The sequence below is a fragment of the Myotis lucifugus genome, unplaced genomic scaffold, assembly GCF_000147115.1.
Source record: "Myotis lucifugus unplaced genomic scaffold, Myoluc2.0 scaffold_40, whole genome shotgun sequence".
NCBI classification, from domain to species: domain Eukaryota; kingdom Metazoa; phylum Chordata; class Mammalia; order Chiroptera; family Vespertilionidae; genus Myotis; species Myotis lucifugus.
Genome location: NW_005871088.1, coordinates 3279539 through 3305951, shown reverse-complemented (window position 1 = coordinate 3305951; position 26413 = coordinate 3279539). Strand labels below are relative to the sequence as shown.

At 38.7% G+C, this 26413-nt stretch overlaps 1 protein-coding gene across 5 annotated transcripts in view; it reads left to right on the top strand.

The window, feature by feature from the left end:
* MTM1 (myotubularin 1) overlaps positions 1-20323 on the top strand; it is a 101177-nt gene extending 80854 nt beyond the window's left edge. For 4 of the 5 annotated variants that reach the window (XM_006087736.2, XM_023753047.1, XM_014454937.2 and 1 more), the window contains 6 exons: positions 907-1092; positions 2869-3075; positions 4117-4209; positions 4803-4916; positions 10350-10526; positions 18613-20323. In XM_006087736.2, coding sequence (XP_006087798.1) covers positions 907-1092; positions 2869-3075; positions 4117-4209; positions 4803-4916; positions 10350-10526; positions 18613-18780 — 945 coding nt within the window. In that variant the 3' untranslated portion in view covers positions 18781-20323. The remainder of the gene's footprint in view (positions 1-906; positions 1093-2868; positions 3076-4116; positions 4210-4802; positions 4917-10349; positions 10527-18612) is intronic. The other variant, XM_014454938.2, reaches the window with a different exon arrangement.
* The last annotated feature ends 6090 nt before the right edge of the window (positions 20324-26413 follow it).

The following is a 26413-nucleotide window of genomic DNA, read 5'->3' as shown; positions in this document are numbered from 1 at the left end:
ACATTAATTTGAAAGAATATGTGCGCTCCAGTGTTCATTGAGCATTGTTTACAATCACCAAGATATGGAAGTAACCCAACTGCCCATCAATAGATGAGTGGATAAAAATATTGTGGTACATATATACAGTGGAATATTACTCGGCCATAAAAATAGAATGAAATTTTACCATTGGCGACAGCATGGATGGGCATAGAGAGAGTATTATGCTAACTGATGTAAGTCAGTCAGAAAAAGACAGATACAATATGATTTCACTTATATGTGGAATCTAAGGAACAAAATAAACAAAATTGAAACAGACTAATAGACACAGAGGACAAACTGATGATTGCCAGAGGGAAGAGAGGGTATAGGGCAGTGATGGCGAACCTTTTGAGCTCGGCATGTCAGCATATTGAAAAACCCTAACTTAACTTTGGTGCCGTGTCACATATAGAAATTTTTTGATATTTGCAACCATAGTAAAACAAAGACTTATATTTTTGATATTTATTTTATATATTTAAATGCCATTTAACAAAGAAAACTCAACCAAAAAAATGAGTTTGCGTGTCACCTCTGACACGCGTGTCATAGTTCGCCATCACTGGTGTAGGGATTGTGTGAAAAAGGTGAAGGGATTAAGAAGCACAAATTGGTAGTTAGAATATAGTCACAGGGATGTAAAGTACAATGTAGGGAATATAGTTAATAATATTGTAATAACTATGTATGGTGCCAGGTGGGTACTAGAAATATCGAGGGGAACACTTTGTAAAGTATATGATTATCTAACCATTGTGCTGTTCACTTGAAACTAATATAAAACATTATTGAATATAAACTGTAATTGAAAAAATAAATTAGAAAAAAAGAAATAGAAAACACAACTGACTAACTATGTTTATATGTCTTGTTTCTTAGGCAACAGGAGGAGGATATGAAAGTGATGATGCATATCATAACACCGAGCTTTTCTTCTTAGACATTCATAACATTCATGTTATGCGGGAATCTTTAAAAAAAGTCAAAGACATTGTTTATCCTAATGTGGAAGAATCTCACTGGTTGTCCAGTTTGGAGTCAACTCATTGGTTAGAACATATCAAGGCAAGTATATTTATAAAAAATAAGTGATTGTTTAGTGAAACAAGAATTTTTAATCCTTAAATTTAAAAAAATTGAACAGTGAAAGAAGTTCTGCATTTGACAGTTTTGTATTTCCTTATCATTTGCTTACCTAAAGTAAAGATTTCACAACATCACCTCCCCAATATTTTTAGCATCTTTAGAGATGTCATTTTCCATCTCATCAATAATAAGTAGTTGAGTCTTTCACTCAGGTTTATTTAAAAGTAGCCAGTTTATTATCTAACCACTACTTAGTATGACCCTTGGGCCTACAGAGAGATTGTTTGTATTGAAACCAATATCAAATTGACTAATTTTAAAGAATAAATTTTGTGCTTTATTATATTCAATCTTTTCTCTGCATAAAGACTTCAAAAACCTCCATTCTTTTAAAAGTAAAAGTACTTGAAGCTATCTAAGGGAGCTAACACTTTTAGAAGCTGCCATTTAGTTCTAATTATAAACAAGCAAAAAGCCTACTTAATTTTTTCCATGAAAAGAGTATATTTTAATTGATTTTGTTCATACATGTTAAGTTTCAACTTTCAATAATAAAATTCAATCAATTAGATTCCTTGATTGTAAAAACTTGCTTCACACATTATTTATGTCACCAAAGTCCACAAGTATACAAAACATCACAAAAATTTCACCCTGAATGCCTACTTTAGGTGAACTATTAAGATAGATTGTTTTCTAGTGAAATTTTATTTTCCAACTCAATAGGAATCGCATTTTTATCTCACCTGTCTTTCATTTTTTCTTAATTTATCATCCTCAAAAATAAATTGCAAAAATATTACTTGTGATAGCTAAATGCAATGAGGCATCCTGGATTACAAAAATGACATTAGGTAAAAAGTAAGAAAATTTGAATAAAGTATGGACTTTATTAAAAAATAAGTTAATAAGTTTATTAACATGTTAATGTATCAACATTGATTTATTAGTTGTGACAAAAAGACCATACTATTATAATGTATATGCTAAAAGGCGACTTCCATTGCATCAGGCCTTTAAGATGTAGACTGGACCTATTGGGCCATTGATTTTTCTAATATGATCACTGTTATCAGTTTAATTGTGTTCCCCCCAAAATTCATATGTTGAAGTCCTGACCTCTAGTACCTTAGAGTGTGACCTTATTTGGAACTCGGGTCATTGTAGATATGATTAGATAAGATGTGGTTATAAATGAGTAGCATGGACCCCGAATCCAGTAAGACCAAAGTTCCTGTGAAAAGCAGAAATTTGGACAGAGACACATGCACAGGGAGAACACCATCTGAAGATTGGAATTAAACTGCCACAAGCCAAGGAGCTAACAGAAGCTAGGAGACAGGCCTGGAACAGCTTATACCTGGAACCTTCAGAGGGAACACGGCCCTGCCAACAGCTTGATCTTAGATTCCAGCCTCTGGGAGATAATAATGTCTGTTGTTTAAGCCCCCAGTTCATGGTACTTTGTTATGACAGTCCCAGCCAACTAATACAGTTGCATACATGATTAGGAGTTTGAAATGCAGTTTGGCTATTTGTGTTTGTTTGTTTGTTTTAATACCAAGTTGCATTTGAATGCAGTTTCTGTAGAAGAACACAGATCCCACAGTCCTCATTTTCTATTTTTCAGGACTCTTTCTGTTCTAGACATTAATAATATTTTAAAACAGGACTTTTTCTAGGGTTAAAACTATCATTTCAAATTGAAGCCATACTTTGCAGCTACCTACTGACTTGCATGTGTTTCTTTGCCAGCTTATTTTGACAGGAGCCATTCAAGTAGCAGACAAAGTTTCTTCAGGGAGGAGCTCTGTGCTCGTGCACTGTAGTGATGGATGGGACAGGACTGCCCAGCTGACGTCCCTGGCCATGCTGATGTTGGACAGCTTCTATCGGAGCATCGAAGGGTTTGAAATATTGGTACAAAAAGAATGGATAAGTTTTGGACATAAATTTGCATCTGTAAGTAAACAATAAAGCTGTTTTTTAATGTCAGGTCACTGCCATTTGTCATTTAAAAACTAGTTGTTAAATCATATCTTCACTCTTAAAAAGAAAATCTGAGGAGTGTAATAAATAACATTTACAGGTTTGAAAATGGGTGATGCCTTGGGCTAGAAAGTCTCTTTAGGAGACATATTTATCCATTTGCACTATTAAGTTTCAATTGAAAGTAATACAAAGAGTCTGCATGGAAATGTTTAAATTGAAATTGCAGAAAAGAAAAGATAGGATGACAATTCTTTTTCAACTAATATTATAGCTATTAGAGTCAAATATATTTTATAGAAATACTAGACTTTCAGTTAAGGCTTTTGTCATTATTTTTCTCTGATGCACATTTTTAAAATCGAGAGAAGGTATTAAAATTCCTATTACCAGGTCTTGTTTCTAGACACCCTTTGAATAAGCATTTTTCAACAAGCTCCCCAAATGATATTCAGAAACACTGCTATGTAACCTTTTATCTTTCACCCAAATTTCATAAGTAGTGTGAATAACATTTTTAAGTAAAAAGAATCATTGTTTAGAAAATGAGTAAATGGTTAGGTTTTTGTCTTGCTTTTAAGAGAGAAAGAATTTACTTTTAATTATAATAATCACACCCTTTTGTGTATGGTTTTAAGTCCTGAAATTTTAGGACTGGTCCCTTAGCAACAGGTAACATATTCTGCAGGATAATCCAATCCAGTCTACCTGCAGCTGCCCAGGACTTGGACAAAATTCCAATCGGATGAAAGAGTTATAACACTCACATATGATGATACTTTGCCAATTTGTATTGCTATTTCATGAAAGTTTGTATACTTAATTTTTATTATCTCAAAATCTTATACTATTTTCTATATTCCCAAGGAAAATATACTATTAACTCTCTGAGAGACTTGGCATTTGGAAAGCAGATCGCTGAGTTGTATTGCCATATTTTGTGAGTTATGTGCTTCCTTGGTTTTGTACCTATAAATTAATCTTCATCAAATCATCTTCACCAATTTATTTCAGAGAATAGGTCATGGTGATAAAAATCACGCAGATGCTGACCGATCTCCTATTTTTCTCCAGTTTATTGATTGTGTATGGCAAATGTCAAAACAGGTAAGGGATATATAGGATAAAAATACATTGAATTTAATGTTTAAATATTTTGATATATGGGATTTGCATCCAAATAAAACAGAGCAGAAATAAGAGCTGCAACCAGTTTGGCTATGTGCAAATAATTGTTAAAGCCGGGTAATAGATACATGAATTTCCCTTTTTTATTCTCACTACTATTTATATGTCTGGGGTTTTTCATAATAAAGTTTTAAAATTCAATATTTGGTTGTATTAACTCTACTAATGAAGGAACAATGGAATTGACAATACCAATTTATCTTTTCCGTCCATGTATACTGGCATCTGATAACTTATAATACCTTAAATAATTAAACCATCCGATATATTCTGTACACTCAGGAGAACCCAGAAAATCAGCTTGTTTTCCTTTTTATTCCTTTACTTGACCCTTATTTAAACTCTTCAGTCCTCTGCAAATCACCAATAAATGAGAATGGGCATATGCGGATTGCAGCCTCTGCTGTCCTTCCTGGAAAGCAAAGTGTAGTAAAGTTTATGAATCTCTTTTCAGTTTTATAAAAGGTCAATCCGAGTTTTCATGCTTTGTTTACTTGCTTGTTTATGTCTAGTTCCCTACAGCTTTTGAATTCAATGAACGATTTTTGATGACAATTTTGGATCATCTGTATAGTTGCCGGTTTGGTACTTTCTTATACAACTGTGAATCTGCTAGAGAAAGACAGGTGAGTGAAAAATGCTAATCTTTGTAGTTACATGTGTCTAGTGTGCCATGAAATACAAAGAATTTGGTAACTTAGTTTATAGTAAGTGCAAAGTTTCTTATTTTTTACCTCAAGCTTGGGTGTTTTCAGTTCAACCAGGGTTTGTTGAGTATGTGGTATTTACTGCAGGGGTAAGACATTGACTTTGCCCTCAGGGAGTGGAATAACTTTATAGATATGCAAGGTCTCCTTACCAAAAAGCCATGAAAATATCAGTAAAGGGAATTTTTTTAAAGGCATAAACCCACAAGAGCAAGAAAAATGAGAAAGGATACATAGTAGCAAACTTTTAGAAGCTGAAAAGCTATTAGATAAGTGGTAAATAACTTAGTTTGAAAATACCATATCTCAAACCAGCATCAGGGAAGTCAAGAACTAGCCCATTTTACATTGCAGGAATTCCAGATGACTCAGGGGTTCTGGGGCAAAGGTGTACCAGGTGTGTAGGTTGAAGGGGGAAGAATAAGATAACCCGAAGATCTGTTTAGAATAAACAGTTAGCTTCCCCAGGTCCCTCTACCACTCTGTGGAGCTAAGGACTCTGAGATTTCTTTGTGAGAGGGTATGAGTGAGTCTCTGGGCCAGGACTAGAGTCATCAGTGATGTGAATGGAGATGAGCTGACTTGTGAGAGCCCCAGCTCACTTCCGCTACTGACTCCCAGCATTATGGCAGCAGGTCCTTATTTTCCAGGTGGGAGCATGAAAGAAGTTTCTCTGTTGAAAAGATTGACATTGCTGGTGGAGGTATAAAATGGTGCAGCAACTGTGGAAAACAGTCTGGTGGGCCCTCAGAAAACTAAATATAGAATTTGCATATGACCTAGCAATTCCATTCCTAGGTATATACCTAAGAGAAATGAAAATAGGGGTTGAAACAAAAACTTGTGCACAAATGTTCATAGTAGCACAACTAATAATAGCTAAAAGGTGGCAACAACCCTAATATCCATCAGCTAATGAATAAATAAACACACAATGGAATTTTTTAATACATGTTTATTGATTTCAGAGAGGAAGGGAAAGGGAGAGATAGATAGAAACATCAATGATGAGAGAGAATCATTGTTTGATTGCCTCCTGCACACCCCCTACTGAGGATCGAGCCCGCAACCCAGGCATGTGCCCTGACTGGAATCGAACCTGGGACCCTTCAGTCCGCAGGCTGGCACTTTATCCACTGAGCCATACCAACTAGGGCACAATGGAATCTTATTAAGCCCAAAATGGGAATGAAGTTTGGATCCATGCTACAACATGGATGAACCTTGAAAACATTATGCCAAGTTAAAGGAGCCAGACATACAAAGGCCACATGCTATATAATTCTGTTTATATGAAATATCCAGAATAATACATTCATAGAGACAGAAAGTACATCTGTAGTTGACAGGGGCTGGAGGGAAGGGAGAATGGGGGAAATGACTGGTTAATGGGTATAGAGTTTCCATTTAGGATGATGAAAATACCTTGGAACTTGATAGAAGTGATGATTGCACAACATTGTGAATGTACTAAAAGCCACTCATTTGTTAACTTTCAAATGGTGACTTTTATGGTATGTGAACTCCACCTCAACTTAAAAAAAAAAGAATCTGCCCTAGCTGGCTTGGCTCAGTGGATAGAGCGTCAGCCTGCAGACTGAAGGGTCCCAGGTTCGATTCTGGCCAAGGGCACATGCCCAGGTTGCGGCTCGATCCCCAGTGGGGGGTTGTGCAGGAGGCAGCCGATCAATGATTCTCTGTCATCATGGATGTTTCTATCTCTCTCTCCTCTCTTCCTCTCTGAAATCAATAAAGAAATATATTTTTTTAAAAAAAGAATCTCTGTGGAAACTTGACTAGCCCATGAAGAGATAACAACACCTAGGGTTCCTCACATTGAAGCTCAAGTTAACTAGCCTCATGATCTCAGAGCTTCCAGTCAACTCTTCTTTCCTCTACTCTTACGTAATAGCAGACAACCAAGAGACAGAGAGAAAGCAGCTTGGAGAAAATAGCTACCTACAATGTAAGGAAGTGGGAAACATAGACAAGAAGCTAGCATTTACTAGAAAGAGAAAAAAAGTATATATATATATTATATATAGATACATATATATATAATATATATATTATATATATTATATATAGATACATATATATAATATATATGTTATATATATAAAATAAAGAGGTAATATGCAAATTGACCCTAATGCCCTCGCATCACAAGATGGCTGTCCCCACGTTGTCACAAGATGGCTGCCCCCCATGTCATCACAAGATGGCCGCCACAATATGGCCACCCCCACATCATCACAAGATGGCCACCATGATATGGCCGCCCCCACTTCATCACAAGATGGCAGCCAGGGGAGGGCAGTTGGGGGCGACCAGGCCTGCAGGGGAGGGCAGTTGGGGGGGACCAGGCCTGCAAGGGAGGGCAGTTGGGGCAATCCGGCCGGTAAGGGAGGGCAGTTTGGGCGACCAGGCCTTCAGGGGAGAGCAGTTGGGGTCGATTGGGCCGCAGGGGAGGGCAGTTGGGGGAGATCAGGCTGGCAGGGAAGCAGTTAAGCATCAATCCAAGAGGTCCTGGATTGGATAGGGTGCAGGCTGGGCTGAGGGACACTCCCTCCCCAGTGCACAAATTTCATGCACTGGGCCTCTAATAGATATATATATATATATATATATATACCCATGAAATAATAACAGGATATTACTTGGAAAGGACATTTAGACATCAGAAAAGAACTTGAAATAAAAACATACTATCAACAGAAATTAAAAACTCAGAAGAGTTGGAAGATAAAGTTGAAATCTCCCAGAAAATAGAATGCAGAGAAAGGTAGAAAATGGACACAAGAAAACTAGAAGATCAGTCCTGGAGTTCCAATATCCAAATAATAGGACTTCTACAAAGAGAAAATATCGAAAGCAGAGAGCAGGAAATTACTGAAATAACTTGAAAATATTTCCCAGAATTGAAATACATGGGCTTCCACATTGAGAAGCTTGCTAAGTGCCCAAGCAGAGTGGACAAAAATAGACCTGAAATAAGGCACATCTTTGTGAAGTTTCAGAACACTGGGGACTAAACAAAAGAAATGATAAAAAAATAGGTTATTTGCAAAACAAACAGAAATCAGGAAGACTGAATTCTTCAACAGCAGTATTAGAAGCTAGCAGTCTGTGGCGCATTGCCTTCAGAATGTTTTTTGTTTTGTTTTTTGTTTGTTTTAATATTTTTATTGATTTTTAAAGGGAGAGGGAGAAAGAGAAACATTGATGAGAGAGTGGAACATTGATTGGCTGCCTCCTGCACGCCCCCTACTGAAGATTGAGCCCATAACCCAGGCATGTGCCCCGACCAGGAATCAAACCAGCAACCTTTTGGTGCACGGTAGGATGTCCAACCAACTGAGCCACACTGGCCAGGGCAGCTTTCAGAAATTTAAAAGAGAATGGTTTCAACCTAGAATTCTATAGCCAGCAAACTGTTAACCTAATCTGAAAGTAGACCAACGATATTCCTAGAAATTCATGGCAACAAGAAAAATTTACCTTCTGCACCACACCCTTTATCTGGAAGTTACTGGGATATGTGCTCCATGCAAATAAGAAAGAAGACTGCATGGAATTCAGGAAGCAGGAGCTCTAGTACAGAGAGAGTCAAGAAAGGATCCTCAGGGCAAAACAGAAGAGATCTAAGATGACAGTTGGATATAAGGTGTAGGGGCACCCAGTGCCACTTTCCTCTGAAGATGAAATGAGGCTCCAGGTGTGCAGCGTCTTGGCAGAAGTTTTGAGACTGGAGAAAAAATTTGGGGTTGAATTAATGATGACCGCCAAGAAAAGTAAACAAACAGAATAGACAGTTGTTAAATAGAGGGAAAACAAAAAAAAATGTGCAGGAAAAGAAATCACAGAATAAGTGACTATGTGGCTTACCTAGCAACAGCACTTGCTTTGTCATAGGAATCTAAACACTAAACATCGATGTGATCAAAGCTGGCTATATATTGGCAGTATGAGGCAGGATGTAAAGTATGTGCGTGTGGCAAGATGGAGGAGAGACATTCTCAGTGTGTCAGTATTATAATTAATGCCTATAACTGGATAGCCAATAGGTAGCAAGAAAAGCATGATATTTAGAGATTTGGGGGTAAATACCAAATAATTAAATCAATTGATTTTAAAAATCAAACTGTTGCTTCTAGGAAGAGGGGCAATAGGCTACTTTTTTGTGTTTTCATAACAAAACTTGTTGAATGATTTGGCTTTTTAAGCTATGTATGTGCATGTCTAAAAACAAAAACAAGCATGCAAATAAATCCAATGCAACATGCATGTGCTATCAGAAACGTACAGATAAAGTTTTAGGTGGATTCCAATGAAGGCCAAATTACACTGCATTATTATCATTCACATTAATTTAGTATGTATGTCAAAGAAATTTCTTCAGTCTCTTATTTCAAGCTGTTCTTTTTAGCTTCCAGTTGTAGCTTATTGGTTCTTTCTTATTGAATGATTAATAGTAAGAGTTGCCAAAACCGGTTTGGCTCAGTGGATAGAGCATCGGCCTGTGGACTGAAAGGTCCCAGGTTCGATTCCGGTCAAGGGCACGTACCTGGGTTGCGGGCACATCCCCAGTAGGAGATGTGCAGGAGGCAGCTGATCGATGTTTCTCTCTCATCGATGTTTCTGACTCTATCTCTCTCCCTTCCTCTCTGTAAAAAAATCAATAAAATATATTTTAAAAAAATAGTAAGAGTTTTAAATTCTGCCTTTGGTAATTTTAATGCTTGCATTTTTCCCAAGCTTTGGTTTTTCGTTGGTTTATGGTCAAAATCTATAATAAAAATACAATGAAAATGTGACTATCTGTATGAGATGATGGACACCAGACTAAAAAGTGAAGATTCAGTGAAGTCAGTTACCCAGGTTTTTTCCAAATATCCTAATGTTAGCATGATGTAGACTAAACATTTGTGTCATTGATTAAAATAACTTTATATCTAGATGCCTACTGTCAGAAATGAAAAAAGTCAGTGGGTTCTTATGAGTATTTTTCTTTCTGCTTAATTAAAAAAAAGCATACTGCCCATCTGTTCATAAATGTTTTACCTAGCCAGTAATAGTCTTCTTAGGTCAGTGAATTGCATTTAATATTATAGCATCCTGCACCTCTATCTTCTGGCAGAAATAGTGGCTCTCAAGCTAGGCCATTATCTATGCAAATATCAGTAAGTGGCTTTGGAGCACTCACTGGCCCATGAGGCTTTTTGAGCTATTATGGGGATAATGTAAATGTGTGATTCTAGTTGGTGCTCAGCTGTATTGCCACAGGCTGTAAAATGTTTTGTGTGCTTGTGTGTGTTTTACTTAGGCTTTCTACTTTCTCTTTTTCTACAGAAAGTTACAGAAAGAACAGTTTCTTTGTGGTCGCTGATAAACAGTAATAAAGACACATTCAAAAATCCCTTCTATACTAAAGAAATCAATCGAGTTTTATATCCAGTTGCCAGTATGCGTCATTTGGAACTTTGGGTGAATTACTACATTAGATGGAACCCCAGAATCAAACAACAGGTAAATGAACTGACATTGTTAAAAGATAGTCATGTTGATTGATTACTTCTGGACTTTGAAAATGTTACTTTGTGTTTGTTTTTAATATTATGAGGAGAAATTATCAGACTAATAAGTCACACTTGGTTTTAAACACAACTTTTATTAAAAATTGTTTTTATTTTTATTTTATTTTTTGGCTTAAAACAACACATTTATTCTCTTCTAGTTCTGGAAGCCAGAAATCTGAAATCGGTATCACTGGGCCACACTTTCTCTGGAGAATTTAGGGAAGGATCCGTTCCTTACTAAACCATTTATTTGGACTGGGGTTAAACTTACATTCTTTTGTCAATGGGAATAATTTTTTTCACTGAAATGTAAACTTATTTAAAGCTCTGGAAAATTTCTGAGGTTTTTTAAATTTTATTTTTTATTGGTTGAGAGAGAGAGAGAGAGAGAGAAAGAGAGAAATATCAATTTGTTGTTCCACTTATGTATGCATTAACTGGTTGATTCTTGTATGTGCCCTGACCAGGGATCAAGCCTGCAACCTTGGCATATTGGGATGATACTCTAATCCACTGACCTACCCAGCCAGGGCAAAATTTTCTGAGTTTTGATAGTCAAAGATTTCCTTTAATCACTGGAAATTTTTATACATCATAGGAAAGAAAACATTTCCTACGCTCTGGTTCAGGAGTATGTACTAGGTCAACTAACATCAGAGTGCTTTTTCCTGAGGGTCTTTATTTCTAAAATAAAGATAATTGCTCTGTCAATGGATAGTACACTCAATTGGCCATTTATCATTCAAAAGTGAAAACAATGGTTTTTGATGGAAAACATGCCACATTTTATTAAAGACACACTCAGGCTTTCCATTTTCCCACCCCGACTTCATCAGAAATCAGAAGGAAAATACAGCCTGTTTGTAAAAGCTCGGAAGTACCACCATTTAGTGATTTCTTCTAAGTGCTATAAATATTCAGTATTTGTGATTGCTTTTTGTAAAGGTTTGCACATTTTCCTGCGGTTTGGATGGTTGACTACCTGTTCTCACAGGCCAGTCTTGCGTAAGTGCCAGCTTTAATCCTGCTAGAAATCGTCGGGCAACAGCAGGGACCCAGTGCTGCAGTCTGTCTCTGAGATTGTTTATTCCACTCAGGCAGCTGGCTGCACGCCATTCTGTGCTCTCTCTCCTCATTGGGGAAATGCCTGGTTCAAGCAGGCACTCTCATTGCAAGGTCTCTGCTGCATGCATGAAAGGCTCTTGCAATTTAGTAATGGTTGAAATGTGTAATCTTTTGGAAAGTGACAGATTCCAGGGCTGGAGAACATTCACTTGTTTAGTTTGGGATTTGAGAAGCATGTTTAGGACATGTAGTTAGCAGTAGCTCTATTGAGTGGAATATCAAATAAAGAGGAAATGGGACTTTTTCCAGGGTTTTAATTGCTGTTACAGAGGACATGTCCCTTTTCTAATTAAAAAAGATTATATAGATGAGCACTGTTTGTCCTATACATTAAGCCTTTTCTGTGTTTATTGTGGCTTTTTTTTTCAACCACTGGTAATTAGAAAATGTTGGCAATTTCTGTATAGATTATATAATCTTCCCTCACCCATTTGTACTTAGATAAATTCTTGAAATTCAAGGAATTTTGAGCAATTCATTTCTGAATATATAATGGTAATAATAATAATTGTGTGACAAGGGAAGTTGGAAGAGACATCAGTCGAATAACTTGCTGTAATGTATCTATTCCCTTGTTCTCAAAGAGCTTAGCAAAATAGAACTGGGCTAGATAGCACTGAGCATTCCTTGGTAGAGGTTTTGTTTTGTTCTGAGACAGTAATTGGACTATATTATAATCTGTGAAATTTACTCAAAAAAGAAAATAACTTATCCTTTCAATATAGATTTTTCCACACATATTTTTCTGTGCTTTGACACTTTGTATTTTCATCCCCCAAATATTGAGTGTTCCCATGCATCAGGCACACGGGGGGACATAGAGATTAAGAAGAGGTGGTTTCATACTAGTACACAAGGAGCTCCCAGGCTGGTGGGAGCACCCAGGAACATAAGCCAATGATTTTATGTAGAACATTATGTCATACAGAAACAGATTAAAATTTGATCATATAGGACTTTTAAAATTATCTATAATAATAAAGCATAATATGCTAATTAGACCAGACATCCGAACGACCTGCTGGACATCATTCTGGACATCCTTCTGGATGAAACCGCGGCAGCGGGGGCCGAGGCAGAGGCGGTTAGGGGTGATCAGGCAGGCAGGTGAGCAATTAGGGGTGATCAGGCAGGCAGGCAGAGTGGTCAGGGGCAATCAGGCAGGCAGGTGAGTAATTGGGGTGATCAGGCAGGCGAGCGGTTAAGAGCCAGCAGTCCCATATTGCGAGAGGCATGTCCAACTGTCAGACATCCCCTGAGAGGTCCCGGATTGGGAGAGGGTCCAGGCCAGGTTGAGGGACCTCCCCCCTATATAGGCCTCTAGTATAATATAAACCTAAAAGAATATACTTCACCACTTAAAAGTTAATTTGTTATTCAGTTGTGTGGCCCAGTTGGTATAAAATGATTCCTGGCCCAGTCATCACGGCTCAGTGGTTGAGTGTCAACCTATGAACCAGGAAGTCATGGTTTGATTCCTGGTCAGGGCACATGCCAGATTGCAGACTTGATCCCTAGTGTGAGTCATGCAGAAGGCAGCTGATCAATGATTCTCTCTCATCATTGATGTTTCTGTCTCTCTATCTCCCTTCCTCTCTGAAATCAATAAAAATATATTTAAAAAATAAAAATAAAATGATTCCTGGGTACCTATAGTGTTCACAGCACTACAGTATGCTATCAGTACTTTCAGAACCAAAAACATATATAGCTCCTCCCTATAATGAGCTGTTCGCCTAGAACCGTGGTCGGCAAACTGTGGCTCGCGAGCCACATGCAGCTCTTTGGCCCCTTGAGTGTGGCTCTTCCTAAGCCTTAGGAGTACCCTAATTAAGTTAATAACAATGTACCTACCTATATAGTTTAAGTTTAAAAAATTTGGCTCTCAAAAGAAATTTCAATCATTGTACTGTTGATATTTGGCTCTGTTGACTAATGAGTTTGCCGACCACTGGCCTAGAAGAAGGCAGGGTTAGTGTGCTTTTAAAAGCAAAAGCCACCAACCCTTGCTACCACATAAAAACTCAGCAGAGTTGATGGAAAAACCAGTGCTTACATTTGACAAGATATCAATAAGCAAATTTGGTACTCTTATTTAATATAAGGAAATTACTCATGTCGAAAGCAGAAGTATAAATTAGTCACATTATAAACCTAAATGGGATCCTTCAGCTGCTGGTAAACGTCATATTATATTTGGGGAACCACTGCACCTCATGTAGCTATCTACTAGGATTGCACTGGGCAAGTTCACATTTTGCATGTGGTAACTCAAGGATGAGAACAAGAACAGCCAAATATTAATAGGCTGACCTGTGGGGTGTGTAAGTCATTTCTGATAGAAAAGTGAAAAGGAATATTAATATAAACATCATTTGAAGCCTAAAATACTTCCATGCCTAGCTGATTGCCTATCTTCTCTTCTGTGCTGAGCTGGCACACTCTTTACTTCATAATTCATTTCCCAAGTAAAAAGTTGAGATGTAGTATTTAAAGTCACTTGAGTTTAAATTTCATTTTTCATTAATTTGTCTTTTGGTATGCTATCACAATTGGACACTTCTATTTATATCTCCTAAATGATTTGTGTTTGCCTGTAGGCTAATGACTTCTATATATTTTGTTCCAATTACAAAACTGAATTATCTTTTTATTTCTAATAGTTTTTTCCATCTGCTCTCTCAAGTTTTGTAATTACACCACCTTGTCATCAGCAAAAATGATTTTTTTTACTCTGATTTCTTTTTCTTGTCTAACTGTCCTTACTGGTACAATAACAAACTGATAGTCATAATAGTCATATGAAACAGGGAAGTTTTAAAAATAGCCAAGGTAATTTTGAAGGAGATTGTCAAGGAAGAGCTTATCCTGCTATATATCAAGACTTATTTGAAACAGAATAGCAACCAGAAACAGAACACATGGAAATGGAGACTTGATAGGGTAAGAAGGTAGTATCATAATGCATAGGGGAAAAAATGGACTGGATGGTAAATGGTGCTGCCCTAGCAAATCACACTTAACATGTCTAAACCAGAACTCCTAATGTTCCCCCAAACCTGCTCCTTTTTCCATCTTCCCCTTTCAGTTCTCAGCAACTCCATCCTAGTCACTCTGGCTGGAGACCTTAGTCATTTTGACACCTTTCTCTCTCATACTCCACATCCAGTCTGTCAGGAGAGCCTGCTGGGCCCAGCCTTCAAAATCTGTATGGCCTCTGAGCACTTCTCACCAGTTCCTACCATGCCCTTGGCCAGGACTCCCTGATTTCTACCCTTGCTTGCTTCTATTCTGTTCTCAATGCAGCAGCCAAAGTGGTCCTTGTAAAATATATGCCAGATCCCACCACTCTTCTACTCAAAACCATCCAGGTAGCTGCTTATCTCACCCCAAGTCAAAGCTAACATCCTTATGGTGACCTCTGAGGCCTTATATGACCCCTGCCTTACCCCTTCCTTCTCTAACCCCCTCACCTTCTCACCAACAACTCTCACACACTCTGCTTCAGCCACACTGGGCTCCTTGCTTGTCCTCCCATATCCACCTACATCCTTCCCTGTTCTCCCTTAACCCTCCCCCACCAGGAGCCACTTCAGTGAAGTTCCCCAGACCACACTGTCTCTAGGGAACCTGGCACCCCCCTGTTCTCCAACCCTCTTACCCTGCCCTACTTCTTTCCCACAGTATTCATCACCTTTGGATGTTCTATGTAAGTCACAGGATCATTGTTATTTGTTGTTTATCTGTCTCCCTCTGCTGGAAGAGAAACATCATAAAAAACAAATGGATCCTGAGCATCTAGAACAGTGTCTGGACCTCGGTGTAATGAATAAAGAGAAAAAAAGGATATTAACAGGCACTGCACAGCCCTTACTCTACCAAACATCCTATATAATAAAAGCCTAATATGCTAAGTGTCCGGTCATCTGTTCAACCAATCAAAGCATAATATGCTGATGATATGCTAAGGTTGCTCAACTGCTCAGCTATTATGTACACTGACCACCAGGGGGCAGACAGTCAACCTGTCAACCAGTTGCTATGATGTGCACTGACCACCAGGAGGCAGACACTCTGACTGGTAGGTTAGCTTGCTGCTGGGGTCCTGCTGATCAAGACAGGCCAGACATGCTCTGGAGCCCTCCCGCGGTCCCTCCCTGGCTGGCCAACCTCCTGCGTCCCTCCCCAGCCCCAATCATGCACCGGTGGGGTCCCTCAGCCTGGTCTGTGCCCTCTTGCAATCCGGGACCCCTCCGGGGATGTCAGAGAGCTGATTTCAGCCCGATCCTGCAGGCCAGGCCGAGGGACCCCACTGGTGCACAAATTCATGCACCGGGCCTCTAATTTCTATTCTAATATCATATATGCATTTCTGAGAAATCTCACACTCTGCAGTCACAGGATAAAGAACACAGCTTAAAAGAAGAATAGGATTAGGTCCAAATCCATGGACTTTTGTAACCAAAGCTCTAATGAAAGCAACAATTGCAGTAGAAATGTGGGCACAGTTACATGTCTGCTGCATTTGCACTTGTTTTCCATTGATCACTCCTTGGCAGTCTATAGTGGGGTGAATAGTGACCCCCAAAACATATGTCCACTCAGAACCTGGGAATGTGACCTTATTTGGACAAAGGGTCTTTACAGGTTTAATTGAGTTAAGGATCTCAAGATGAGAGCCTCATGAATTTAGAGTAAGCCCTACATACAATGACAGGTATCCTTAGAAGGGAGAGCAGAGCAAGATTTGAGCCATAGATGTATATACAGGAGAACACCATGTGAAAACAGGAGTGATTAGAACGATGCTGCTATAAGCCAAGGAGCCTAGAACCACCATAAACTGGAAAAGGCAAGGAAGGATTGTCCCCTAGATCCTCCAGAGGGAACACAGCCCTGCTAACACCCTGATTTCAGGTTTCTGCTCTGCAGAACTGTGAGAAAATAAGTTTCTGCTTTAAGCCACCAAGTTTGTGTTAATTTGTTACAGCAACCACAGGAAACTAATACATACATGATCTTAAACCCTAGGCTTAATGCTCCCTCCTCTGAGATGCAGGTCCTGGAGGGCATCTGCTTCTAATCCACACCATTTCCCTCAGCATTGACAGTCTAATCCAAGGTGTAGCCTTTCTTTATTAGTGTCTCATCTTCATGGCTTCCTTGTTGGTGTTCACAGCTTTGGTAGATATCATTGGAAAGCAGGACAGCTCTGGAGTCCATTAGTACTAAAGGAAGGCACGTCTGTAGACTTTTAGCACTGTTCTTAATGTCTTCATATATTGTTTAGCTTTCCAGAAGCTTGCCCTGGGTCACTTCAAAACATTAATGTGATGGCGAGGGTGTCTTCCGAGGGCTGTTCTATTGTATACATTGGCCTGAGTGGTGATTACATTATTGCCAACATATGTAAACATTCATTGAGCTGAACATTTTAAGATTTGTGCACATTAATGTGTAATTTATATCTCAGTTAAAAAGTTTTAAAAATTAACGTGCAGGGGAGAATCATCCTGTTCCAGCACTTTATACAGACATCAATGCACTGGTTTTTTAAAAAAATATAATTTATTGATTTGTTTTACAGAGAGGAAGGGAGAGGGATAGAGTTAGAAACATCGATGAGAGAGAAACATCGATCAGCTGCCTCCTGCACACCCCCTACTGGGGATGTGCCCGCAACCAAGGTACATGCCCTTGACCGGAATCGAACCTGGGACCCTTCAGTCCGCAGGCCAATGCTCTATCCACTGAGCCAAACCGGTTAGGGCAATGCACTGTTTATCAATCAAAGTTTTTGGTGTTGTAGCAAAGCAGACTGTATTGACTGCCTTCACTCTCACAGCAACCCTGTGAGGTCCATGTCGTTTTTATTCCCTCTTGACAGATGGGAAGAGGAGGATCCCAGAAGGTTAAGTCACACAGCTGTTAAGAGGCAGACCCAAGATTCACACCAAGGCCAGTGGGTGTCAGAGCCGCTGCTCTCAGTTGTGCGTTTATTACTATAAGCAATAGCACGTGAAAAAATGTAGTAGAGCTGAGCAATGCAATAGAAAACTACCATGTTACTCTCTTCAAATTGGCAAACAAACACTCTTCTATTCCCAAGTTCTAGTGAGGATATGGAGCAACAGGAACTACCAAACTCACTAGCGGCGCCTAAGTTTGTATCATCACCTCAGAGAACAATTTGGCAGCATCTAGTGAAGTTAGAGAGACCAGACCTTCCATCCTCTCCAGCAGTTCCATACCTGGTCAAATTCCTTCAAGAAACATTTGCACATGTGCACAAAGAGATGTGTCCAAGGATAGTAGAGCATTGCATGTAGTAGTGGGGAGCACTGAAAATTGCCAGCTACCCATTCATGTGGGAATGTATAGATAAACTAGTTCATTCATTCAGTGGAATACAAGAATCAATTCAGAAATACAATGTCAGGTCAAAATGTCAATTGATAACTAACTACAGAATACCACCTTTGTTGTGAATTTTCAAAAAAATAGAAAAGAATAGTGTATTTTGTTTCTGGATACTCACTTGTAGGAAATGTGTCACAATTCTCTACCTACCAACTTGACAAGAGTTGTTGCCTCTGGGAGCAAAAAGGCAGTGGGCCTGGGGACGGACAGCACAGGAGATAGGAGCTATGTCTTGGTTGAAAACTTCAAAAAGATGGTGACGCATGTGGGAGGAAATGTGTACATAGTTATTTCTTGGTGGCATTTTATTATTCTTGGTACTTTTCTGTATTTTTAAATTAAGCCATATGGAAGGAAAGTATGCATAAATGTTGAACCTCAGTTAGAGGCTTATTCAAAAAGCAGGGCCTATAGCAGATGTATGTGGAGCAGGTGAAATTTTGTGACATGGTGGGCACAAAGCAGTAACTCAGGCTCGTGCTTCTCTCCAGCAGCCAAATCCAGTGGAGCAGCGTTACATGGAGCTCCTGGCATTGCGCGACGAATACATAAAGCGGCTGGAGGAGTTGCAGCTCGCCAACTCTGCCAAGCTTTCTGATCCCTCGACTTCACCTTCCAGCCCTTCACAGATGCTGCCCCACGTGCAAACACACTTCTGAGAGGGAGCCTTGCCCAATGCTGAGTTTGAGCTCTGAATAAAGGAAATAGTTGACTTTCATTTGGGGCCTCTGTACAAAGTAGATTAAAATATTTGCCTCCATGTAGAACTTGAACTAACATAATTTTACTCTTGAATATGTGCCTTCTAGATTACATATTACAAGAAAACTACAGTGTCTACACGGCAGTCAGAAGAAAGGAGCCCAGATGGGGTTTTGGAAAAATTCTGATACCTTTCAAAAGAAGTTTTTGAAAACTATAAAGCTTAAATTTAATTTGCCTCTTTAGAAGTGCTGTGTATACAATATGTAATTTATGGGCTTAATTGCAACAACATTATTTTAAACTAAAGGGGATAAACGTTTTGTGAAATGCATTTTCCTCAGGTTGCTTAAAAGCATTGCTTCATATTATCTAAAACGAATGCAGATGTGAAAGGTGTGTTACTGCCAAAACCAAATTGAGCTCAGCTTCTGAGGCATTATCCAAAAGCAAGGTATTTCAATAATTGCCAAATTTTATACCATCATAAGTGGTGACTTAAGGAGAACTAGCTGTGTAGATTAAATTTTGGAATATGAGGTGTTTTCCCCTAATTTTCAAGAGAAGCATATTTTTATATTAAAAAAAAAACTGATGGGGCCCAGTTTAATATGATTTGATTTTTTTAAACTTTGCCAGTTCTATTTTCTAAGTTTTTCCTTGAGCTTGCCTAAAATTTTGACCCCTTTTCAGGTTGTGGGAAACCACTTAGATAGCACTGTGCAAGGATGTCGGGTGTCATATGCTGCTGAGGTGAATGTTTTCGCAAATGTTGCTCTAGTCAAACCAGCTTATCTGCCAAAGCGTAGGGTTGACCATCTTGGATGTTTGAGCTATTGCTAAAGCATCATTTTTTTTAAATAAAAGCTGCAGATGTACATTTGTTGAGCGTATTCTTGAAAGTATTGTGTTTATTGATTTCTATTCAAATGGTGTTGGGTGCCCCTCCTCCCAAGCGTGCATAAAAACTGATTCTACAAATTTTTACTTGAATACCTGGCAGTTTGCTTTTTCAGGTTTTTGTGTTTGTTTTTTCTGTAGTATTAAGTGAAATTTCAAATGCAGTTCTATTTGATATCTGAACTAATTCATTTAGTAAGTATATTTGTAAAAGTTAAGGCTAGAGTGAAAGCAATTAATGTGTTTTACAATGATCTGTAAAGGACTATTTATAGCTAATATGGTTATGTTTTCAATGAATAAGAGAGATTAAATATATCTTTGTAAATTATTTTATGTCATAGTTTAATTGATCTATCAAATAAGACATCTCAAAAACAGTAGTATAATGTATAAATTTTGTATGTATAAGAAATTTTATTAGACATTCTCTTGCTTTTTGTAAACGCTGTAAATATTTCATAAATTAACAGAGTCACTCCATAAAATGAAAAAAAAGCTAATACTAATAGCTTAAAGGATTTTGTGAAATTTCATGAAACATTTTTCATGGCAATGATGACTACAGACCTGCTGTAATAAATATATTAACTCAACATAGCACTCTGTTTTCTGGGATGTAACTGTATATGTGTCTTAAATGTGCATGGTGTCATCTTCTTTTCCTGGCTTGACTTCACATGCTCTTTGTCTTACTAGCAACCTCGTAGGGCTCTCCCCAAATCCCAACAATACTGGACATTAAGTGCATTAACAATGCAGATTTTAATAGTCACAATTGTCTTTATTAAAGCAAGAACAGTTTCCACAAACGTGGTGGAGTTCATACCACAAGACTTCAGACCCAGGATGGAGAAAAAAAGCCATTGATATTAAGGGAGAGTAAAGCATTGATTGAAATAAGACATACCAGATGTCTCTTTAGGTGAGAATTTTTAAAATTCTTCAAACTGTGCTGCCAATTGGAAATTACATTGTTTATCTATATGCATCTGAAGAATGCTAAATAATTATAGCAGGAAACTAAAATTAACGATTATTTTAAAATCTGAATAGGACTCTTAAAAGATTAAGTATTTTTATTTTTATTTTTTTAAATATTCACTGGCAATCTTTTTTTTAAATATATTTTATTGATTTTTTACAGAGAGGAAGGGAGAGGGACAGAGAGCCAGAAACATCAATGAGAGAGAAACACTGATCAGCTGCCTCCTGCACGCCCCCCACTGGGGATGTGCCCGCAACCAAGGTACATGCCCTTGACCGGAATCAACCCGGGACCCTTGAGTCCGCAGGCCGACGCTCTATCCACTGAGCCAAACCGGTTCTGGCAAAGATTAAGTATTTTTTTTAAAACTATGAGTATTTGAAATGTTTTGTGAAGTTCTTCCTTGAATATTGCTATGTTTAATCCTCACTACAACCTCATGCACTACATGGTATTCTATTATCCCTATTTATCAGCTGAGAAGGCCATTGCTCCAGGGGTTACTGGCATGCCAGAAGTCCCACAGCATCAAAAAAATGTATACATGGATTAAACTGAATTCTCCCTCTCTCAACTTCCCACTGACTACCTTAGTTCTGCCTTCTGGAATGAAATAGAACAATCTCTCTTTTTGAGACAGCCCTCCAAATAATTTGGAACCATATATACTTTTGATAATATAACAGTTTCTTCTTAATATAGTCAAAGCACTTTTTGTTCTATTTTTGATAACACAACAAAGTTTATCCTTATGCTTTTCTGGAAGGAATAATACTCAGAAGTTTCAGAATAAGCTGACTAGTATCTCATACCTGCAGCCCTCTCTACAGAATGCATGTTTGTGGTGTCAGTCATCCAGACAGCTCTTGTGGCATTTGGGGCATTAGGCAAAAACAGGACTATATAAAGTGAACATTCTTAAAATACAGGAATTTTATTAGAGTCTACATACCTATGACTGAAATTTCATGAACATAGCTATTGGTGACCATAAAGCAAAAGCAGAGGATACCCAAAGGAAATTACTGTATACAGCATGCAGTCCACCAACAAGAACATGGATTAGCACACTTGCAGAAAAAACTTACATGGTTGTAGACTGCAGCTGAATTTTTTAGGTTCACAGAATCACTAAATGCACGATGCTGAAATACCAACATCTATTGGTATACTCAGCAAAACAAAGTATTCTCATTTCCTTATGAGGCTTAGATTTGGATATGGCTTATTCCTTATTTTCAATTATTTGTCCTTTAAAAGCAAAGGCAATAATGTATCCACGTAGGATAGCTAAAGGTTCACATGACTGTGAAGGCCTGACAGTTAATTTTTCTTGTAGCTCTCGAGAACATGACTTATTCATTTACAGTGTTTAATACTTATGTGCTTCTAAAATTGTTTTTCACAGTGCATTCCACATAAATTATAAAAGAAAGTTGTTCACCTCATTTCAAGAGTTTTAAATGCATTAGAAGGAGCCCTGGTTGAGACGTGTGGAGACCTAGATTCCTGTCTGGGCTCTGAACTACTTCTTGGATGGAAGGTGTGAGGCCTGGGAGGGGCCTCAGTGTCCATCTTTTCAGCAAGGGTATGGGCTGCACATTCTGGAAGGTTCTTACACCCCAAAAACAAACCTCAGAAATGCATTTTTTTTCAGAAATGCATTTTAATCACGTATGCACATACAATATTTATGGCACAAGATGGCATTTGCTTTGTATATTAGTTGTCTGTTTCTGCTGTAAGAAATCATCACAAACTTAGTGGTGATTTATTAAAACACATTTAGTATTCTACAGTTCTGGAGGTCGAAACATGACTGAGAGGTAGGCAGGAACCAGTCATGGAGCTCCATAGGGGCCATGTTAAAGAACTTATATTTTCTTCTCTGTACCCTAGGAGCCATTGGAGGGTTGTGGGCATGAGGGCTAGGATAAAATATGAGTCACTCTGGCAGCCATTCGGAGGGTGCATAGCAGGGTGATAAAATGGGACAGGCCAGTTCAAGACTAGACTAGATGACTAGATGTGGAAGACAGCCTGGAGTACAGACGAATAAAGATGCAGATTGAAAAATAGTAATTAGGAGTTGGTGAGTGGTTGGAAGGAAGAGGTGAGAAAGAAGTCAAAGATGATAAGGAGGTTTTGGTTAAGGTAATTGGTTGGCAAGTGGTATCATTTCCAGAAATGGGATATCAATGGAGGAGCAAATGGGGGCAGTGCTGAAGACAGTTTGGGACATGCTGAATGTAAGAGTGCAGGCATCCAAGATGTGGTTGAGGATAAAGACCTGAAGCTCACAAAATAAGTCAGGGATAAAAACAAATTTGGGGATAAAACCATGGAGTGGATGATAGTGCCCATGCAAATGAGTGAAGAAATGTGACGAGCCCCAACTCCAGATTTTAAGGGGCAGATTGAGGAAAAGGAGACCTGGAATGAGAAGAAGGAAGGTCCAAGAAATGTAGAAGCAAACAGTTGTACTATGAGAGGTAATAGAAAGAGTGAGCAAGTGCTTAGCCTGAGACAGCTAGTGAAAAATGTCTGTTTAATTTGAACAGTAGGAGATCCCTGGGGGACATATATGAGAGCTATTTCATGGGGCAGAAGCCAAAAACAGTAAGTTAAAAGCCCCGGCCCCCACCCCCCACCCCCCAAAAAAAGTCACTGGCCCAGACTCTAGCTCAGACAGCTACAAGGAAGCACAAATTCAGTTTTTTTAAACATATGTTTTTTTATTGATTTCAGAGAGGAAGGTAGAAGGAAAGATAGAAACATCAATGATGAGAGAATCATTGATCGGCTGCCTTCTTCATGCCCTCTACTAGTGATCAAGCCTGAAACCCGGGTATGTGCCCTTGACTGGGAATAGAACTGTGACCTCCTGGTTCATGGGTCAATGCTCAACCACTGAGCCACACCAGCTGGGCACACAAGCTCAGTTTTGAGAAACTGACTGACACCGGCCTTTGCTAGCACCACTAAGGAGAAAGGAAGTGCTATGGCTTGTTCCAAATCCCAGGATAAGGGGCCATGTTACAATGAAGAGAGAAAAAGAAACTGAGGAGGAATAGCCCCACCTCTTGCTGTCATTCATTCAACAAATATCTATATAACTCTATCAGCCTAAATGTCACTCAATTATGGAAGTCTTCCCCCATGGCCCTGCCCTCAATACCGTCTTTGGTTCCACTGTCCTAAGCTCCCCTGGCACTCTATATGTCCCCTATCATTCCATTTGCCATAATTTGTTGAAATTATATGTTGAATGTTTTTCTTTCACATTACACTATAAGCTGTGTGAAAGCAGGGACCATTTATGTCTTATTCTTAGCTGTAGTGCCCAACAGGGTGCATGGAATATAATAGGTATTTACTGAAATGCATGAATGACTAAATGAAAGAATGAATAGGTAGACAAGTGTATGCTGCTCCATCTAGCCCATGGGCCCTATAAGGCCCACAAAATCATTTAGTCTGGCACTCCTAGGGCAACCGCAGGTGGGACTCAAAAGTCAGTAAATATAGAAGCTTTTTTCATAGCAACATAAATTTATATTAAGTGAATAATATTAAGCAAATTATATTAAGCGAATGATGTTATAAATGTCCAAAATGGCCCTTGGCAGAAGAAAGATTCCCCATCCCTGTTCTAGAGGGTTAACTATAAAGAAAGGAGGGAGCTTGCATGATGGATATTGGGAGACAAGACCAAGAAAATTGGCCTTTTGAAGGAATAGACTTAAGTATGAGCACATATGGGGAGGAAGGAGCCAGAGGAGAGAGATTCACAATAGAGGAAGAGAGCTGTTGCCTGACAGAACAAGACCTCAGAGTGGGCATGAGCCCAGGGATATAGGCTGATAAGGATTGGCCTTGAACCACACAAGGGACTTCTCTTCCTCAACAGTAGAGAAGAGGATGGTGGGTGCAGATGAAGAAACATCTCATGGAGAGGTGTGGTAGCAGAATAATGACTCCCCAAAGATGTCCACATCCTAGTCTCCAGACCCTGGGAATATGTGATGTTATATAGCAACATTCTTGATATGGAGAGATCACTTTGAATTGACAATGTGATTGCAAGGGTCTTTAAAAGTGGGAGAGAGGCAGAAGAATCAGTGTCAGAGAAGTACCATTTGAGAAGGACTCACCATGCCATTGCTGACTTTAAAGATGGAAAAAGGAGCTGTGGGCCAAGGAATGTTGTGGCTTCCAGAAGTTGGAAAAGGCAAAGAAATGGATCCTCTCCTAAAATCTCCAGAAAGAACACACCATCTGACATCTTGATTTCAGCCCAGTGAGACCTGTGTTAGACATTTGACCTACAGAATGTTATAGAATAACTTTGTTGTTTAAGCCACTGAGTTTGTGGTAATTTGTTACAGCAGCAATAGGAAACTAATGCACTGAGGACAGATAATTTGAGGGAGTCCATGCCTGATTAACCCAATTTTCTTACACACACACACCCAATATCAGAGGACCATAAGATATTTCAAATTAACCTGAAGCAGAAGAGAGGAAAGAAGATGAAAACAACCATGAGAACTGGTAATTAATAGCGAGCTCTCTGGTGTATAGTTCAAATTCATTTCACCTCAGCAGTTTAAAAAATCCTCAGGCACCAGTCTTGTGGCGCCCCCAGGTGCTTGCTAGAAACAAATGCAAATGCTCTAGAGCAGCGGTTCTCAACCTGTGGGTCGCGACCCCTGAAAATACATCCTGCATATCAGATATTTACATTATGATTCATAACAGTAGCAAAATTACAGTTATGAAGTAGCAACGAAAATGATTTTATGGTTGGGGGTCACCACAACATGAGGAACTATATTAAAGGGTCGCGGCATTAGGAAGGTTGAGTCTAGAGTAACATACCTTCATTCTAGGGCTCTAAGGTTTCTCACAAATAATTTTGCTCACAGTAACAAACAGCAAAGACAGAAAGCCCTCAGTGAAAACCAATAGAAACAACAGACAGCAGGAAAAGACTGGTAAGACTTCAATTTATTCAAATTATCAGATAAATGCAGTGGTGTGCTGAGTTGACTCATACAGACTCAAGAAAGCCAAGCATCTCCCTCCAACTCCGTATTTATCGGTGATATCAAGATAGTAGTTTGAAATTGGCCAAGGTGGGAGTTTTTATACCACAGAAATCAGAAAATTTTATAAATCAGGGCTTTTTTTCTTCAGAGAACTGATGATTAAAACTTTATCAGCACACCACTGGATGTAGGTTGTAAAATTATCATGCATATTATCTTTAAAGAAATAAAATTTAGGAGGCCTTGGGTTTAGCAATGAAGTTTCATATACAACACCAAAAGCATAACCCACAAAAGAAAGAAATGGACAAAAAGGACCACATAAAAGTTGAAAACTTCTGCTCTGTGAAGCACACTGTTAACAGAAGGAAAAGACAAGCCACACACTGGGAGAAAATATTTGGAAAACACATAGCTGATGAAGGACTGTTATCCAAAATATACAAAGAACTTGAAACTCAACAATAACAAAGCAAAGCACCAATTTAAAAGTGGACAAAAGATGTGATGCCAAGGAAGATATATGGATGGCAAGTAAGCATATGAAAAGATGTTCAACATTATATGTAGTTAGGGAATTGCAAATTAAAATGAGACAACACTACACACCTATTAGTGTGGCTAAAATCCAGACAACACAAAACAGTAATG